General features: G+C 39.6%; 2 protein-coding genes across 3 annotated transcripts in view; one reads left to right on the top strand and one right to left on the bottom strand.

The window, feature by feature from the left end:
• Positions 1 to 5,694: 5,694 nt before the first annotated feature.
• Positions 5,695 to 7,377, top strand: LOC137246337 (zinc finger protein 391). The gene is made up of 2 exons (XM_067777447.1): positions 5,695 to 6,220; positions 6,296 to 7,377. The coding sequence occupies exons 1-2, from the start codon at positions 5,830 to 5,832 to the stop codon at positions 7,216 to 7,218; spliced, it is 1,314 nt and encodes a 437-aa protein (XP_067633548.1). The 5' UTR covers positions 5,695 to 5,829; the 3' UTR covers positions 7,219 to 7,377.
• Positions 7,378 to 9,804: 2,427 nt separating this feature from the next.
• LOC137243609 (serine protease grass-like) overlaps positions 9,805 to 20,307 on the bottom strand; it is a 30,633-nt gene continuing 20,130 nt past the window's right edge. The window contains exons 2-7 of one of the 2 annotated variants that reach the window (XM_067771478.1): positions 15,957 to 16,053; positions 15,763 to 15,896; positions 15,292 to 15,698; positions 13,253 to 13,434; positions 13,065 to 13,136; positions 9,805 to 10,213 (exon numbers count right to left, since the gene is read on the bottom strand). In XM_067771478.1, the coding sequence (XP_067627579.1) occupies positions 9,879 to 10,213; positions 13,065 to 13,136; positions 13,253 to 13,434; positions 15,292 to 15,698; positions 15,763 to 15,896; positions 15,957 to 16,029 (1,203 nt within the window). In that variant the 5' untranslated portion in view covers positions 16,030 to 16,053 and the 3' untranslated portion in view covers positions 9,805 to 9,878. Of the gene's footprint in view, positions 10,214 to 13,064; positions 13,137 to 13,252; positions 13,435 to 15,291; positions 15,699 to 15,762; positions 15,897 to 15,956; positions 16,054 to 20,307 lie in introns of those variants that run through there. The other variant, XM_067771479.1, reaches the window with a different exon arrangement.

The raw sequence follows: 20,307 nt of genomic DNA, 5'->3' as shown, positions 1-20,307 counted from the left end.
TTGACCGATTTCGCTAATTCTTTCTTAGAGTTGTAACTCTGAACACAAATAGCGAATTGTGTTCGGGAAGGCAACCCGTAGATGGTTTATGTGAAGTTTCTTTCCTAGAAGTAGATCAGGTACCGATCTATTCTAACAAATTTTAGCCACGGTTTGATTTACCTGATATTTGGTATATAGGTAGCCCTTTGCCTAGATTAGTACCTACTTACGAATTTTTTTTCCGGGAAGTGAACTAGGAACCGATCTATTAGAACAAATAATATTCATGCTATGATTTTACTGAAATTTGGTATATAGGTAGCCCTTTTCCTAGACTAGTATTCACGATACTTTTTTTCCGAAAAGTAGACCATGGACCGATCTATTCGAAGAAATTCTACTCATGGTACGACTTCCCCGAAATTTTGTTCAGATTAGTATTAACGATACTTTTTTTTCCGAAATGTGGACCAGGGATCGACTGGGATTGGGACTAAGACTTGGACTAGGACAACGACTGAGACTGGAACTTGGACTTGGGCTGAGACAGGCTGAGACTTTATAGGAACTGTGACTGGAATAAGAAATGGAGAAGAGAAATGCAGGAAGGAAAAAGAGATAGGGTTAGACGAAGGCAGAGAGATATGGATAGATGAAGCTGAAAAGAAGTGAAAGAAAAGTTGAAGAGGGAGAAAGAGACACAGAGAAAGAGAAAAACAGATGGAGGAGTGAATAAAACGATAAGGAAATAGGAGGGGAGAGTATGAGGCAAGAACTTCTTAGCGTTATGCAGATAGACCAAAGTTAGGGCAGACCAACGCATGCCTATACTAATGTAATTTCCCAACCTTTGGTTTTACTTGTTTTGCCTCTTCGCTTTTGTTAAAATATTTTATAGCATTCATGTTATTTTAAGCATATTTTGCATTAAAAAAATGTTATATTTATAGCAGTAGGTTTTAAATACCCTGCAGAGAAAATGGGAGGCAGTCGCGCAAAACGGCAGTTTCGAACTACAACCTTGATGCCTACCTCCAAAAAGGGTTAACCCGATAAACAGCGGGACAGCAGTAGCCACACTCGTACCGATAGCGATTAAGTCCTAGTTATATGTAGAACCACCTACTGAGGACGGAAATTGCCATTTTGTAGGACAACACAATATCAAGTGTGTTAATTGAAAGCATTGCGGGGGGTGGGGGTGGAACTAGAACTCGTGCCTTCTCTCAATGCGAAAGTTCTGCGTTAGCGCGAAACTAGTGCGATTCGCTGCAGTGTAATAAACCTTAAGGCCTGAAATACACAAACTCTATTGCCACGTTGTCGCTATGACGCTCCAACTGCGTCATATATAAGAAGAAGTGCCTATGGAACAGCGCCTGCCCTAATTTGCCTCGCCGCCTTTTCAAGTGAGCAGCTATTATTATTATTTTTTTTTTTTATTGGAAGCAAGCATTGTAAACAAGTGCATAATCAACTTGGAATTCTACTAATTATTTATTATAAAATAAAAATAAATTGAATCATCGTAAGGAGTTGAAATATTTTGTGTGCTGAAAGTAAATATATTTTTATTTATTTTTTATTTAATTTATGAGTTAGAAAAAAAAAACAATTTAAATCTTAAATACTGTTAAACAAATTTTTAGAATTTAGATTTTTGTGTTTATTTAAATTTTATTTTATTACTAGAAGACCCGGCAGACGTTGTCCTGCCCTAAATTTGGCCTATATGCATACATTTTAATAAGTTTTTTCCGTCTGACTCTGCCCTTCCCCCCTTCACTTTTTCCTAATCCCTTTATTCACTCCTCCCTCCGTCTTTTTCGCTTCATCTATCTCCATCTTCGTCTCATTCTATCTCTTTTCCAATCTCCTTCTCTCTTTTCTCTTCTCTCAATTCCTTCTCATTCTTCTGCATCCCTTATTGCCTGTCCCAGAGGGTGGTATGTTTTTTTTTCCAGTCCCAGTCACACTCCGAGTCTCAGTCCCAGTCCTAGTCCTAATCCCAGGCCCAGTCCGTCTCTGGATAATATATTATTCTGTACTAAAGCACTCATCAACAGCTTTCATTTGATATCCATATTGTTTAAACACTGGGCATTCACTGGCCCACGTTTTGGCCTATATCTCGAGACTCTGTACGTCGATCGCAACCAAACCACCGCGTGAGGTTTACGCAACTTGTGTGAAAGTTTGAACAAAATCGACCGACGCATCTATTCAAAAACCGGCGACCAACTTACACATATTTTAGCCTTTCTTTTTATATATATAGATTTTTATTTTTCACACTTCACTATAATATTAAAACGAAATGCAGATTTTCGTTGCTTTTGAAATTCGGCTTAAAAATTGCATATGGAACAACTAAAGAACTCCTGAATTAAAAAAAATGTCTTAGTACCTGAAATCGCGGGCCCCTTCAGAATCCCCGGGCCCCCCTCTCGCCTGCTCTGGCGATGTGCTATACTGGATATCATTCGCTATAATATTTTTTATTGATAAGCAGGTTGTTTAATTAAACACCAAGCAATTACACGGAAGTATATCCGCACCAACTGAAAATATGAGTGCCACTGCGCATACGTAACATTTTATTATTACGTATAAACAAATAAAAAAAATTACAATAAAATAATATTGCGGCTATAAACTGAGATATAACCTATTCTATCTCTCAAGTTAGATCAAACTACACACGCGGTCCAAAACAAATTCAAAATCGGTTCAGTAGTTTAGGAGTCCATCGCGCCCGAAAATGTTGTGACACGTGTTTTTTATATATTAAGATTTGGCTTTTAGGATTTTTTTTGTGATACCGTGTCCACTGATGCCGAAATATATTTTTCCCACAAAAAAAGAAAAAAAACATGAAAAGGAAAGTATATTTGTGCATTTGACCGATTTAAAAAAAGTATAAAAACTAAAAAAGCTGCTAAATTGTTAAGCGAAAAATAAACAGTGGTACATTCATTGTTTCGCTTTCGCTATTATTGTCATGTTGGAACTCTATCGGAGCTCTCCTGGAGTCATGTCGGGATGATTTTGGGGACTCCCTCGGGGTCCTATCGGGGTAGTTTGAGGGTTATTCCGGGGCCTGTCTCGGGATCTACCCGGGGTTATTTGAGGAACCTTTCGAAATGATTTGATGGACTCTCTCATGGGGTCCACCCGGGTTCATCATTTGGGGGTCGTTTCGGGATGATTTTTAGGATGCTCTCGGGGTCCTCCCGGGGTTATTTGAGGATAATTTCCTGAGCTTTCTTTGGGTCCTCGCGGGATCATTCGTTGGTAGTTTCGGGATGATTTTCGGGACTCTCTTGTGGTCTACCCAGGTCTTCTCGGGATGATTTTGTTGACTCTTTTAGGGTCCTCAAGGGGTCATTTGGGCGTAATTTCTGGATGATTTTATCATTATGCCATATTTAGTTCGTATCGAAATCTATTATTTTATACATATTACTTTTACAAAATAATGTCGTTGACTCACATCTGCGAGGCGTGCGGTGACGGCTCACATGTTGTTTCGAGGTAACCATTTTTTTTTTTCTGAAACGGTCTAGTGTATGCTACATTTCATATATCAATTATCACATTTATTCAAAAGTGGTTCTCTTATCAACTGATCTCTGAATTACGTATAAACAAATAAAAAAAATTACAATAAAATAATATTGCGGCTATAAACTGAGATATAACCTATTCTATCTCTCAAGTTAGATCAAACTACACACGCGGTCCAAAACAAATTCAAAATCGGTTCAGTAGTTTAGGAGTCCATCGCGCCCGAAAATGTTGTGACACGTGTTTTTTATATATTAAGATTTGGCTTTTAGGATTTTTTTTGTGATACCGTGTCCACTGATGCCGAAATATATTTTTCCCACAAAAAAAGAAAAAAAACATGAAAAGGAAAGTATATTTGTGCATTTGACCGATTTAAAAAAAGTATAAAAACTAAAAAAGCTGCTAAATTGTTAAGCGAAAAATAAACAGTTAAGAACTTGCGCATAAATTCTACACCACTTATCGGTTAAACCAACTTTTCAAACTTTTTTGGCCTAGATTTAAAACTTCTCAATTCTTCGTTGCGATTTAAAATTTTATTTAGTTTAAAGCTTAAACTTAACTAGACTAGGAGATTTAAATCTCAAAAATTTTTAAAAACTAAACTAAAAAGAATAAAAAATCTAAGTTGAGACTTGCTGCTGAAAGTCCGGGGTACACCATTTGGTACACTTATAGGAGAGTACTTTCCAAAAAATAAAAAAAAAGTAGCTTATAGTATATTTGAGCTTATTCTCGCCCTCGTTAACTACGTTTGTGTTTTGACACATACTAGACAACTATGTAGTAATCTATAGCCAACATCCAGGGAGTTTTCTAGTTCCATATGACGCTTAGTTCTCACGGGAATGAGAAGCAGAGTTCGAGATATTTTCATAAGTTTGGACGGTTGAAGAGGACATGTCTCCAATCGGCTGCTGTGATCGTGCTTTTTTTAGTATTTTTTTTTTTTGGGGTACTCGTATTGCACAACTTTTGTTTTTTGCCTTTTTTCGGTTTGAAAGGATTTTTTTCCAATCCGCGATTGTTTTTGGTCCTGTTTGCGTATTCGTTAGTACTGCAGCGTATCCTTTCTAGGTTCCCTAACCGCCTCATAATGTCTGCGATGACATTGAACGCTTCCTTTCATTTTGTAGCTATAGCACCTTGGGCATTCATAGAAGATATGGTACTCAGCATAAGCGACTACCACGGTGACGAAACAATATCTGGGCTAGCAAAAATGGTACATTCATTGTTTCGCTTTCGCTATTATTGTCATGTTGGAACTCTATCGGAGCTCTCCTGGAGTCATGTCGGGATGATTTTGGGGACTCCCTCGGGGTCCTATCGGGGTAGTTTGAGGGTTATTCCGGGGCCTGTCTCGGGATCTACCCGGGGTTATTTGAGGAACCTTTCGAAATGATTTGATGGACTCTCTCATGGGGTCCACCCGGGTTCATCATTTGGGGGTCGTTTCGGGATGATTTTTAGGATGCTCTCGGGGTCCTCCCGGGGTTATTTGAGGATAATTTCCTGAACTTTCTTTGGGTCCTCGCGGGATCATTCGTGGGTAGTTTCGGGATGATTTTCGGGACTCTCTTGTGGTATACCCAGGTCTTCTCGGGATGATTTTGTTGACTCTTTTAGGGTCCTCAAGGGGTCATTTGGGCGTAATTTCTGGATGATTTTATCATTATGCCATATTTAGTTCGTATCGAAATCTATTATTTTATACATATTACTTTTACAAAATAATGTCGTTGACTCACATCTGCGAGGCGTGCGGTGACGGCTCACATGTTGTTTCGAGGTAACCATTTTTTTTTTTTTTTCTGAAACGGTCTAGTGTATGCTACATTTCATATATCAATTATCACATTTACTCAAAAGTGGTTCTCTTATCAACTGATCTCTGAATTATGTTCACATCAACACCAAAATACCAAGAAGAGTTCAAGGGCTATCGCCTGCAAACATATGTTGAACAGTATAAAAACTATTAAATATGTAACATTATCTTCTTCTTTTGATGAGTTATCAATGCCCTTTGAGACCTATTAACTACTTATGTTGATTATGTGTACGAGTGTGAATCTGTTGATGCTCTCCACGCTCAGTGACTACCGGTCAATGGCTATTCACTTTCAACTGGCATTGCATTCGTGGACGCGATAGCGAAAGTAACACATCTAGAATATTTCAGATAGCTAAGTTAATTTGGAAAAATAATTTAAAAGAGATACGTGAGTTCTAAGCTCGTCTAACTATTGCGCTAATATTACAGCTTATAAGTGAATGAAAACAATGCTGACTTTTCAAGTGTGCCGGTGTTGCTTGCGTGAGGATTCAACCTGCACGTATGGTATCTTTGATGGATCACCTATTGGAGGTGGTAGTGATGAGGATTTACGCACTGCCCTACTTAGTTGCGCGCCTAACTTACAACTTAAACGCAACGATGGTTTGACTGATGTGATTTGTGAAAGTTGTTTGTTATGTGTAAGGGACAGTTTATCCTTTCGGCGCCGTTGTGAAGAAAGTGAACGTGAGCTACAGCGACGTTATGCAGATACAGAACGTGCCATCGAAGAAGCATTACATCTCGTCAATTTGATTGACGCGAGAGGAGAGCAAGCGACGAGGGATACAGAGCACGTAAATGGTTTACAGCAAGTAAGCGAATTAGGTAAGCGAAAGATGAAAGTGCTTAAGTTGAAAATACATCAGCCTGATAAAAAGTAAATTTCCAATACCGTTATAGGTCCCACCGAGCTCGCTTTGTTGGACGATCTACTACAATTGGAAGAAGTCAATCTTGAACACTTGCAACAAAGTGAAGTGGCTGCAACACATGAAGACGGCAGCAAGAATCACACAAATAAAAGACTAACGCGTAAAGCTGTTAAAGATTTGCGCCCATTGCACAGTAAGACGGCATCAAATGACTTGCAGACGCCTGCTCACACTAACATACAGCAGCAACAAAACGACAGCCCGCAATCACCTCGACTAAACTATGATAGTTCAGACTCGAATAGTGAGAGCGTGTCAACGACACGCACGAAGCGCAGAAAAAAAGCACATTCCGGTACACCAAAATCGCTGCATCCCTGCCCAGAATGTGAAAAGAAGTTCACACGTAACTTTCAACTAAAATTACACATGATCTCCGTGCACAAACTGGGCGACGGCTTGTACGAATGTAATGAGTGTCATAAGACTTTCGCATCTCGACACAGTCTCACCTATCATCAGCGTTCGGTGCATTCGGATGAGCGTCCCTTTGCCTGTTCTCATTGTGATCGTCGTTTTGTGTTGCGCACACAACTTTCGTCGCACATGCGCATACATACTGGTGAAGCGAAACCGCGCATTTTCGAGTGTCTGGAATGTGGTAAGCGTTGGCCAACTAAATCGGATTTGCGCACTCATATGCGTTCGCATGTTACAGCGCAGGAACGTCCTTTCAAGTGTGATCAATGTGATAAGGCGTTTTTTACGCGTGGTCATTTGACCTCTCATTTGCTCGTGCATAGTGGCGAGAAACCATTCTCTTGTTCTACCTGCGGCAAGTCATATCAATGTGTGGGTAATTTAAATAATCATATGGCACGGCAACATGAATATGAACGTGGCTCAGGGCGTTTGGGACGTAATACGAGTGCTGAGACGTCTGAGATTTAGTAATAACCTATCGCAAGTTGAGTTCGATTACCCGTGCTGTTCTATTATCTAATCGGTTTTTGTACTTACCATGTGATTAGTATAATGTAATAGTAATTTGCTGTAAAGTATTAAATGAAATGATTTTAAATATAAAGTACATTTTAGAGCTCCGAAAAGATTGAGACCCACACATGCCACAAAAATGAGTTTATACTTGGATGGGCTTCAGTACCCGGCACCCAATCCTGGTGAATTTTTTAACTTTGTTGTGATTGCACCCCGACGAAATGTCACTGTCTTAGAACTGTTTAACACGTCGATGGTTAAGGTCTTCCGACAGTTTTTTTTTTTTGCAGAAATCAGTTATCTGCAAATTAATCTGCTGACCTCAGTAAATTTGAAATGGAAAAAACGTTCCTTTGAGATTTTGAAAGTTTCTCGTTAAGAGTGTTTCCTGCCAGAATGAAGCCACGACTGGCAGAAAACCTCTCGTGTTCTTCTACTTCTTATAGCGATAAGGTTTTATCAATGTTGATGAACCTTTGCCGAATATTCATCCGCATTGTTCCGGAAAATAGCACCATTAAGGCACTAGCGCGATCATCTCGGGAACCATTTGATATGCCCACATGAACCTTTTAAGCCACCTTCCCCGAAGAACTTTAGACTCGCTGGTGCCTTGTATGCTAAAAAACTGGATTCGCCACCGGTAAGTGAAGTTGATAATTGGGTTTGAGAAGCTATAAATTGGGAGGCCTACAATTAGTGTCTGCTAAAAAACTGGATTCGCCACCGGCATGTGAAGTTGATAATTGGGTTGGAGAAGCTATAAATTGACTTCCGTCGACACCTCAGTTTGGAAGCAGAGGAATGAGAGACCTACACTGAGACGGGAGAGGACAGCGGTGGAAGAATTGACCTTCCTCCGTGCTTCTAATTGGCGTCAGCTATCCCGAAACAAGAATGGCTGGTCTGACTTGTTACGAAACGGCACAAATCATCAAGACGGTTAAGCGCCAATTAAAGAATGAATCAATGAATCTATAGCTAGCAACACCCATAAAGAGCTTTGCTATAAAACACTTTGAATCCCTGAAGAACAGTCTTGTCAGGGGTATACGTATCTCTGTTTTCTGATAAAACTAAGTAGTCTTAGGAATAACATTGATTCCTTATTTTTAATGCTTTTGGAAAGTGTTAAGTTCTGTTCTAACTGTTTTGAAAAATAACAGAACCTAATATTTTACAAAAGCCTATAAAATAAGGAAACAATTAGTTTTATCAGAAAAAAGGTAAAATATCAGTCTAGGCGAGAATCGGACTGCTCACTTCGACACTTTTCAATTGCCTATTTGGCGAATTTTTGGCTACAACGATAAAGTTACAAATAAGCCGGTCATCGATCTTAGATATTTCCTCCGGAAAGTCGTATACGTCCTAACCTTGACATTCATGTCTCGCCCTGGTAAAGGTTGCACAGTTGAGCACAAAGTAACTTTATGATTTCATTTTGTCTTTCTGAATTCAGATAATACATCTTAGACTATCGAGGACTGCAAATCCTCCAATTATTATAGATAGATAGACTTTAGGACACCCTATCAGCTCCGTCGAGAGCTTGGAGTTAATATCTCAGAATTCTCAGAATGATTTCGACAGCTGGTAGCCTCGTTAAGTTTGTACCTCCTTAAGTTTCTAGGGATATCCTTATGCCCAGGTACCCAGAATATTTGAATAAAAAATAAGTTCGATACCACTGTGAGTGAAGTCAAATAATCCCTGCAAGTCCTTGGCCAGACGGTCTCAGAGCTTAGCGCTTTTATACCTGCCGCACTGTTTTTGCTGACAGATGCTGCATTCATCGGATTGACTAAATATTCGGCTGGCACCGGGATCTTGGTAGAATGAGCTTAGGGATGAATTCTTATACTGAAGTAGCCGTTCCGCAATATGCAGCCATTTTGCTTACGCTGTCAATCAGTATAGATTCAGCATTGCGTGTAGTGCCAGTGTAGGTGCCAACCTATGCGCCGCTTCCATCCCTTTGACCGTGAGGGAAGTGTCTAATGCTGAATACTGGGTAATAGCTCCATAAAAGAGAATCGGCTTGACCATCACTCATAACAATGGTGAGAGCACCCAACGTTTTCCAATTGCTCCTCGACAGCAGCACAAGGCAACCTAGGACTTCCTAGCCACGTCATCGACATTGAGTTTCCATGACAATTTGCAATCGAGAATAATCGCAAGGTCCTTAACCCCTTCAGTTAGCACCAGCGGTACTGTCTCAGTTAAAATTTCTGGGGGTTTCCAGCTAATCAGCATGACTCAAATCACCTGGTATCGACTTCAAGGTACCCCATGTATAACAACCCCCAGTGTATTTAGATATTTCACCCTTTACAAGGATTGATAGGTCATTATCATAAGCCACCACTTGACTAAGAGCTACCCTCCAGTACTTGGGGAGAAAGAACACCGTCCTGTGGGGTATCCCTTCTCAACTTTCTCTGAGCCTACCTATCTGTGATGCCGAAATCGCTCTGGTAACATTGTATTAGTTACACTGTAAATTTTTCAGATATTTTTGATATGTGCACTATATTATCAGTGAATTCTTTTGTACTTTATTTTTATAAATTAATTTTTTTTTTCAAAATAAAATCGAATCCTCTTCTTTAGTTCAAAATAGCATTGGTTAGCCATATCATTGAATTTGTAACATTTTCGAACATAAATGGTACTTTCGTCAAACCACCACACTTGTACATATAACCAGTGGATACCACACCTATTTGGGCATAACGTTCTCTATAGTAACCTCGAGCTGTGCGGAAACGAGTCTTCCAAAATAATGGGCCACCGGAGTCGCCACGACAAGATACGGTATCATTTGCGCCAGCACGTGTGCAAATTTTCGAATCATCAACTAAGTAACGGGAATATGTGCTTTTACAAACATCCAATTGCTCGAGGGCAAGTAAACCTTTTTGCAGAACATCAGCTGATTGGCCTATATATAAGAGTTCCAAGAAAAGTTTGGTATTAAGTTAAGAAGAACGCATTCATAGTAAAAATTAAGTAAGTAATTAAAGCTAAATGAAACTTTTTGATATCATTTTCAATAGGCTATCTGAAGGCTGAAACTAAATTTATTAATTTAATTACTTCATACTAATAAATAAGAATGAACAAGTAAAGGTGTCTAAGTTCGGTTGTAACCGAACATTATATACTCAGCGTGAGGGTCAATTCTACATTTCATTTCAGATAAATTACTTTTTTACATAAAACGCAGCACCGCCCGTTTAAAAAAAATGTCTTCCCCATTTCCTCTTACAATAAAACTTGATAAGTGAAATATCATTGATTCAAAACTATTTTTTGCTAAGTTATAGCTTATTATTTTCGTCTACGACTCTTTTAAAAACCTTTTATATAAAAGTGGGCGTATTCTTTAACCGATCTCGTCCATTTTTTCTAGAAATATTTCCTGCTATAGGGAAAATTTGTGTACCCAATTTTCGAGTTATGGCTCCCGAAACATAGAAAATTGTTTAGTCCTAAAAGGGGCGGTGCCACGACCATTTTTTAAAATTTGAAGTTTTTCCTATTTATTGTTATAAATCTACTTGGGAATTGAAATACCGTTGATATAAAGCTATTTTTTGCAAAGATATAGCTTATTTTATTCGTCCACGATCCTTTTAAAAATCTTTTATATAAAAGTGGGCGTGGTACTTAACCGATTTCGTTAATTTTTCTTCAAATCATCTATATATATAAAAAGAAGTGTACATTTTGATTGTCACTCCATAACTCGAGAACGTTTTGACAGATTGCCATGAAATTTTTAGGAAAGATACAGGAAGGAGAGATGATGGTTAGTTGATTTTGAAATCCCAAATCGGTTTAGCCATATATATATAAAAATCAAATTATGTGTGTGTGTGTGTTCGCTATGGAAACGTATTTCCCACACATCAATCATCACTAAATTTTGGTTATTGGTTCCTTCGATCAACGGGAAGGTTTTAGGCAAAAAATAATTTCGATATATAAAAGGGGCGTGGCACCTCCCATACAAATGGAATCTTTGGTACTGCATAACTTTGAAGGTATACATGCCAGAACATTGAAATTCAGTAAGGAGTTATTTGAGGTCAATCCTTAACACCATTAAGAAAATATGGAATTGGGAAAAAGGGGGCGTGGCACCTCCCATACAAATGGAATATATTATACTGCATATATCTGTATGTCGTAATGATAGGATAATTAAAATTGGTAAGGAGCTATGTGACGTTAAGTCCTAAAACCTCCAGTAAAATGTGGAATGGGGAAAAACTATGGCTGCCGTACAAACTTAAGTCATTTTAACACCTAAAGTTTGATTGCATTGTTGAGTTTAGCTGTTATGCCTTTGGACGTTTAGTAATCTGCCGCTGTTAAAAAAAATGTTTAGCTTCAGTCTATCTACATCTTCTATAAAAATCAAATTCTGTGTGTGTGTTCCCTATGAAAACGTGTTTGCTATACTTCGATCATCACCAAATTTTAGTTCGAGGTTCCTTCGATCAAGGCGAAAGTTTTTCATATTTCAGAATTAAGAATTTTAAATTTAAATGTTTTTGTTTTTTGGCGAAAGAACTATCTTAGCTCCCAAAAATGATCATGTTAACAAAATCAATGATCGCTTTCAAAATAAATTTCCTGGTGAAGTGACGAAATATAAATCGATCGACACAGTTACAGATGAAGATAAAATTGTGAATTATCCAAATGAATTTCTATACTCCTTAGAACCAAAAGGAATGCCTGCGCATATATCAACTTTGAAAATTGGCTCACCAGTCATGCTTCTTCGGAATGTAATCAAAGCAACAATCATCAGCGGTAAGATACAATAAGATACCCCAGCGGGTTAGGGGATCAGAATATACCCGCGGTAGGTATGCCTGTCGTAAGAGGCGCCTAAAATACCAGATTCAAAGGGCTGTGTAGCGCAACCTTTTAGGTTGCCAGCGCAATATATAGCTTCTCCAAACCCAATTGTCAACCTCACCTACCCGCGGCGAATCCTGTTTCACTAACAGACGAGGCTCCTCATGGAACTTGGGGGTAGGGAGGGAGGGAATGGCCTGAAGGTTTAATGTGGCCACATAAATCGTTCCCGAGATGGTCGGGCTAGCACCTTAATGGTGCTATGGTACCGGAGCTTACCGGATTTGTATCCGGCAAAGGACCATCACATCGATAACACTCCCCAAAGCCTTCGAGGAGCAACCTTACAACAACAACAACAACATACAAGAATAAAATGCGTACAAAATTCAATTCAATTTACAGAACAATAAATTAAATTATCAACAAACAAAACAGAAAAAATCTAGTTCCTTGTAATAAAGGCAACATCTCTGCCAAATTTTGTTACGATAGGTGTAACGATTTTTGATTTATGATTAATTATATATGTAAAATTGACTTTATCACAAGTGGGCGGTGCCACGTCCATTAAAAAATTTTTTTTTTAATTTTTATCAAGAGTCTCAATATCAGTCCACATGTCAGATTTCAACATTCTAGGTGTATTATTTACTAAATAATCAGGTTTTTGTGTTTTCCAAAATGTTATACATATAAAAAGTGGGCGTGGTTATCACTCGATTTCGCTCATTTTCAATACCAATCTATTCTGAGTCCAGATAAGCTCGTGTACCAAATTTGGTGAAGATATCTCAATATTTACTCAAGTTATCGTGTTAACGGACAGACAGACGGACGGGCATGGCTCAATCAAATTTTTTTTCGATACTGATGATTTTGATATATGGAAGTCAATAACTATCTCGATTCCTTTATACCTGTACAACCAACCGCTACCTCATATTCCTCGGGATCGGTTACTAAACAAATGGGTTTGATGTTGATAGAAGCTGTGAATGGAAATGCATAAGTTTGAGATATGGGTATTATATGGTATATAATCTCTAGGGGCAAGAAATATTTTCTCAATCTACGGCACGGCCAATTATTTCATTAATTAACTTACTTTGAAATTCTATAGCCTCATTGAGTTTAATCAAGGCGATATCTTTGTAATAAACTGTAGCATCATATTGTGGATGTTTTATGGATTTTTCGATGCCAAAGTCTTTGTATGTAACGCATACTTCAGCGGTTGCGCAGTCTCTTTCGGTGGAGACGGTGTGCTCGCCTAAGCGGACACGATTTCTAAAAGTTTAAAGCATATTATAAACATTTGTAAAATATAATCCAGTTACTTAATTACAACAATATTTATTACTTATTTTATAGAACGAAAAACCATCAGGTCCAACAATTGCAATACACATAAATTTTGATTATGCGGTTGTTGTTGTTGTTGTAGTCGAAGTTGAGCTAGAGTGATGGGTATATCAGAGTCCAATCAGTCTAAATAAGAGCTCAGTCTTACGTGCCCGTAGTGAAATTTGCTCGGTATATATGAGCAGATTGAGTTCTTCTTTTACAAACTTATTATTTAGCGAATATTTCTGCTCTTAAATTTCAAGAATTTGCTTCCAGCTATGACGACGGTGTTCGGATTTTATGGGTCGGCATTCCGTTTCAGTTTGGAGAATGGTGTTTTGAAGTATTGAATCATTCAAACTTTGTTCACCTAAATTTGAAACCTGATAATTTGCTGTGCGGTATTCTAATTTTATTATGGATATGTAACTTACAAGAAGATTATCGAAGCTCTCGAATGGAGTCCCTTTAATTATAGGAAATCGGCCTCGAAGTTGATAGATGTTTTAGTCTAACCTCCTCCGTTCATGTCTTGAATAAGGTGGCGGAGGATTTGGTTGTTGCAAAATCAAGTTTGACGAAATTAAAGGAAGGAATTGGAGCAAAGTTCATTAACAACATTAAAAAAAAAAATTTAGTTCATGGTGCGATCTCCCTCGGGGAAGATTTAAGCCGAGATTATCTTCCAATTTGCGTGGGAGGGAAGGGATGACAGCGCTTGGTCGGAAAAATCCCGAGTCGCTCCGGTACATAAAACCAGCTGCTTTGGGAAGCGTCCAATTTGCGTCGAACTCCATTTTAATTATTTCAAAAAATTGGCGGGACGGGACTTTGATGTTGCCTACCGACTCCGAAAATCAGCTGCATGGCAGATGAATTTTCACGTAGAAGCTTTTCATTGTAGAAAAACAGTCGGAGTGTTTGACAAACCACTGATAAAAGGTGACCACGCTAAGGAAAACTTTTTTCCATATTTTGATGTTACTTTGCCCAGGATCAATGACATTTGCTTTCACCAAAATCGAGCTCTCGCCTTATACATAAATATTGAGCAAATGCTCAGTCTTCATGTTCCGACTAAAAGATGGATGTTTTGTTGTTTCTGTAGGAAAAGCAACTATGCCATATTTTACTTAAAATATCGAGTAAGTGCAATGTGTTCAATATTTCTGCGGAGAAAAAAAATTAAGATAGCACAGCACACTGCACTTCTCTGGCTCTTCCATGCAGTCACTTAGTCAATTGACCTTTAGGACTGTCTCGCTAAGTAAGGGATACGCCCTAGTGTGACCCTCAGCGGGTTAGAGCGCTTAGAGTATACTCGCGGCAGGTATGCCTGCCGTAAGAGGCGACTGAAATACCAGATTCAAGGGGCTGTGTAGCGCAACCCTTTCAAAGTGATGCCTGCGCAATTTATAGCTTCTCTAACTTAATTGTCAACCTCACCCACTCGTGGTGAATCCTGTTTCCTTAGCAGCCGAGGCTGTGGCGACCCCAATTTTCTTATGGATATGGTGGGGCTTATACCTTAGCGAGGCTTGTAACGGGAACGTACCGAATATATATTCGGCAAAGGACCATCAACAACAACAACGTTCGCCAAAATCTTCAGGGAGTGTTTTTATAGCTACAACAACAACAATGACGTTGTCTAATTCCTCTTAACTTTGTAACTGGCTCCGTAGCTCAATCCTTCACTAAAAAAAAAACTGGACTTTGGCATTCTTTACTGGAATGTAACCTCTTCTGGACTTAACTCTTAGAAGTTATTAAAGCTAGTTTGAACATTTATATACTTACAAATCATTTCGGATACAATGTGCCGCTGTCAACACCCAACGATCAGCAATCACTGAACCATCACAAAGGGATTTTAATGGCGCGCCATAAAGTAACATCGCAACCCATGGCAATTCATCTAACCCTGCATCAACGCCATTCGCCACACGATCAGAAAGGATTCTGCCACATTTATATTTATTCAATATTGCCAAACCATTGGGGTTTAAATTTTGTGACTCCGAAATGATGGAATTTTCTCTTGTATCCATACATGAGGGATGGGCAACAGCCTTGGACGTTGGTTGTGTTGTTGTCGATGTTGTAGTCGTAGTTGCTGGTGTCGTGGTTGTTGTGGACCTTGACAATGGCTTAAGTATTCTTGAGTGCTCATTTGTACTACTCGGACAGCAAACGACTGCACCAATCTGCGCAAAAATTTGTTGAGTACAAAAGTTCTTAGCAGAAATGTATGAATAAAATCCCTCTTACAAGTCCAGAGTTTTCGCAATATCTGTTGTTGAACATTTCCGAAAAGAGCATGGCATTGTGAAGCGCTGGACAATTTTCATAGAGGGCACAATAACCAAATTTTCTCGCCTGAGTTCTGCAAGCAGTTTTATGCGCTAGATAATATTTTATTTTTAAGAACCACTTTCGAATTCTTTTAGTCTCTATCCACATACCTGCGAATACGCTCAAAGCGTATAATGAAATCAAGTAAAGACAAATTGTTAGAATAGTTTTAGGGTGTCCCATTGCACTACCGTTTAGTTTAATTACCTGAAGAAGACTGCTATTAGTTCGCAAATCTAACGGTATCTCGACTTAATTACAGATGTTTTGCAGTAAATACGTTGTAACGGAGATAACGAAATTATTGCGAAATTTGTATGTACATAAGTATGTTTTCATTCATTTTATATGTGTTTACATATTTATTTCATTAAGTAAATGTAAGGCGCGATAACCTCCGAAGAGATCTAAGGCCGAGCTTCTCTTCTAATTTGCGTCGTGCTCATATTTTTTTATTCCTACAAATTGGCGGGATGGGACATACTTGTTTAATGCCGACTCCGAACGGCATCTGCAAGGCAGATGAGTTTTCACTGAGAGCTTTTCATGGCAGAAATACACTCGGAGTGCTTGCCAAACACTGCCGAGAGGCGACCCCGCTTAGAAAAATTTTCTTCTAATTGAAAAAAACTTGTTTCTAAAGTTTTTGATTTTGCTTTTTCCGGGGCGTGAATCCAGGATCTTCGGTGTGGTAGGAGGAGCACGCTACCATTACACCACGGCGGCCGCCAAGTAGAATACGATTTAAGTGAGCATTAAAGTAATGCTTAACTTCCGTACTATTATCTATTCTGGGTTTTCTTTTGGCACTTTGATCCTTTGTGAATTGGAATAAGAGTATCAATATTGGTATAAGTCTAAGTGGCTATAGGAATGGGGTACATTGTTACTTCCAGAATAGGTTGCATTTGTATAGTACACTAGTCGCGAGACGTTTGCAAAGTTTCTAACTGTTTTCCAAAAGCTTTAAACTTATACACTATGTCTGTCTGTCCAATGAACAGGAATCTAAAGAAAATCGCACCGATACAATCGACATGTAACCACCACCCCGGCGGACTAGGGGCTTAGAATATACCCGCGGTAGGTATGCCTGTCGTAAGAGGCGACTAAAATACCAAATTGATGTAAAGGCTTGTATAGCGTAACCCGCGCAAGGGGTTGCCAGCGCAATATATATGTAGCTTCTCCAACCCAATTGTCAACCTCACCTACCCGTGTCGAATCTTGTTTTATTAACAGCCGAGGCTCTGGCGACTCCGAACTCCTGATGGTTCTAGAGGGTAGTAGGCTGTCGCAGATCACTTAACGTGATGGCTGAACAGTTTAGTCTGCATCTGGTCTAGGTTCCGGGGCATAGGGGCATACCAGGTAATGAGATGGCGGATGAGCGTGCAGGAAAGGGTACCTCCCTTCCACTTTCGCCATCCTGGAAGAGGTTGGGCATGCCGCTCTCCACCTGCAAGCTCAAGATAAAGAAGGCTCTATTGATGGAAGCGGGAGATAGGTGGAAGCATCATGATGGATGCAAAACTCACATGACTGGAATGGAATTAGAAGAGATCGCGTGAGCTTCTCGCCCTCCGTAAGAGGGATCTTTCCTTAGTTGTGGATCTTCTCACTGGTCACATCTGTATTGGACCGCATGCGAAAAGGATTGGCGCTCCATTTAATGATTATTGTAGAAGCTGCGGCAACGAATAACAGCCTGAAACTGTTAAGCATCTACTTTGCGAATGTCCAGCGCTCGGTAGAGAAAGGAAACGTTTTGATGGGCAAGTTGTTTCTTGTAGATCTGACTAATATAGCTGAGGTCAATACACGACGCTTAGTTAGCTTCACAAATTCGACGAAGTGGTTTGATTAGGAGAGTAGGAACAAATCCGTGTGGTTTCACAATGGGCCTATAAAGGCCTAAGTGTCCCGCTCCGATGCGGACGGCAGCCACTTGAACCTAACCTAACCTAACGTAGAGGGTGGGACGGCGGTATGGCCTAGAAGATTTCATGTGGTCATAGAAAACCGTTCCCTGATGTTCGGGCTAGTACCTTTATAGTGCTTGTTACCGGAACGTCCCTGATTTGCATCCGGCAAAATACCATCAACATCGAGAACACTCCCCAAGGCCTTCAGGCAGTGCGCTTATCGCTACAACAACAACAACACGTAACCGCCAGGTCTGATCTCCAAATGTGCGATAGCTACAAAGTTTACAGAAAAGGTCTCTGACTCCGACATCGAGCGCCCGGACAATATGGAAGAAAACCAAATCAACGGTTATCCGAGTGGTTATCGTCCCAATATCAGCGCATTACTAGAGATTGAAAATCGTATAGTTCTTGTAGAATTAGGGCACACCATGACCTCGTGCATTCCAATTTGACAATAGGACCTTTCGGTCATTTAACATGGTTCATGGAGACGCTCCCATCAAAGTCGTTGAATGCTGTCGTAGTTTGCCATATATCTTAATGAGAGGGGACTCATAAACAATGTTCTCTGACGACCAATACTAACACTTGCATTTGATTGCCTACCCATACTGCTCACACTCTAGATCGGCCCGCCGATTGTATTACCTTCGAAAATCGAACTATAATTAAATTTAAAAAAACATAATGGGACTGAGAACATACGGGTAACGCGAGTTTCGTTAGATCTTCGAGTTCCGCACAAATTTCTAGCTTAATTGAGGGAACGAGATCTTGTACGACAGCTAAAGCCGCAAGAACCGCAAGGGTGCTTAACTCGCATATCAGATGGTCTGTAGACCAACTTAACAGAGCTCACATTACACCAAAAAATTTTCAATTTTATTGTGGATACAGCGCATCGAACACCAAAGTCCCGATGGTGCAACCAAAGTAGAGAAATGGAAAAAGTGGCTCAGGAACTAGAACTTCTCTGTTGGTGTAGGTCAATCCAATCAAAAGTGAAGTTTTTGTTAAACCTTTTTACGATAAAGTATTTTCGGACCCGAAAAAATGCTATAGCGCTATCTCTCAGCATTTTGTAATGCATTCTGCGGTTGAAAAGGTCAGACGGCGATCCATTAGATGTACGCACAAACAAAAGTACGCTACGCCTATTACCATTAGAGGTCCACGAAGCTATACCAAAGTTCAAGTCATCCAAATTAGTGGGGCCAGACAGCATAGTAAACACGAGGTCAAACCTTTAACAGTAATTCTAATCAAACAGGGAGAAAAATTGGTACTACAACAACAACATGGTCTACTTTATACCTTAACCGAAGACAATGTAACCTTCGTTCCATCACCAAAAAGTTCGTGCACCAACTGTTGGGCAGCATCTAGTGGGATGACTACATGACTATTGAACGGAATTTAGTGTGCCATAAGGAATGTGTTTGCGGATATGATGGTAATTACCACGGTATTTGTCTCCTTAACTTTACATACAATGTTTCGCCTCGCGTTTTGTGTGCAAGACTGAAACCCGCTGTCAAAGAGCTGGTATGGCTTTGTCTTTACAAACCTTGAATAAGTGCTTCGCCGCATTTAATAGGTGCGACCACTCACAAATTGTTGTCAATATCTTCTAACGAGAGTGTCCAGTTTCAACAGTGATGGACCAGAGTTCCCAAATTCATTGCTTTTCCATCATCGTTGCTAACGCTCATATTCATCAAATCGTTCGCACGTCAGTTTGGCTCCCACCTAAACGTGCCAGCACCCAAGCGTGTTGGTTCATGTTCGACAAAGAACTGTCACTCATGCTGCATTCAAAACATTCTGCATCAGCTGCATAGAAGGACCGGATGCCGAGATTGGTTGACGTTATAAAATGTTGTAATCAAGGCGGCTTTAGTACCATGTGGTGGGTAAAAGTCTAGAACAGGGGCCGACTGCTAATACGCGTCCAAAAACATCAAGAGAGGTGCCAAAAGAAGCACATTGACCTCGACTTGAACTTGACAATTTTCATTTGGTTGTGGTAATGTTGTTGTGCACTGAAAAAAAAATTGTGTGTACAAAGATATTTTGCACGCATTTAATTTTGATTCCACCCCATGGGTGTACCGGCCAGGGTAATTTTTTATAAGCGCGGCCGAAGGTCGCCAACGCAGAAAGGTGTTCTGCGCGAAAATACTACGGATCCCACACCCGGTTTCGGAGGAACCCGGATTTTCGTTAATATCTTTGGAACGAGTTAAATTTTTTATTTTCCGCCTTCGGATTATTGTTGTCGAGATTAATACGCGTCGTTTGACATCTCTCTTGATATCTTTGGACGCGTATTAGCAATCGACCCCTGTTCTAGACTATTACCGCCATCATCTTTTCTTGATTGGTCTTGGTTGTAGCCCAAAATCCAAAATTCAACAAGTAAAGCTGTCTAAGTACGGGTGTAACCGAACATTATATACTCATCGTGAGCTTCAATTGTCCATTTCATTTCAGATAAATTATTATTATTATAAATTTTCTACATAAAACG

Source organism: Eurosta solidaginis, chromosome 3 (assembly GCF_040869045.1).
Source record: "Eurosta solidaginis isolate ZX-2024a chromosome 3, ASM4086904v1, whole genome shotgun sequence".
Taxonomy (NCBI): Eukaryota; Metazoa; Arthropoda; class Insecta; order Diptera; family Tephritidae; genus Eurosta; species Eurosta solidaginis.
Note: the sequence above shows the minus strand (reverse complement) of the source record. Positions and strands in the feature narration are given on the sequence as shown.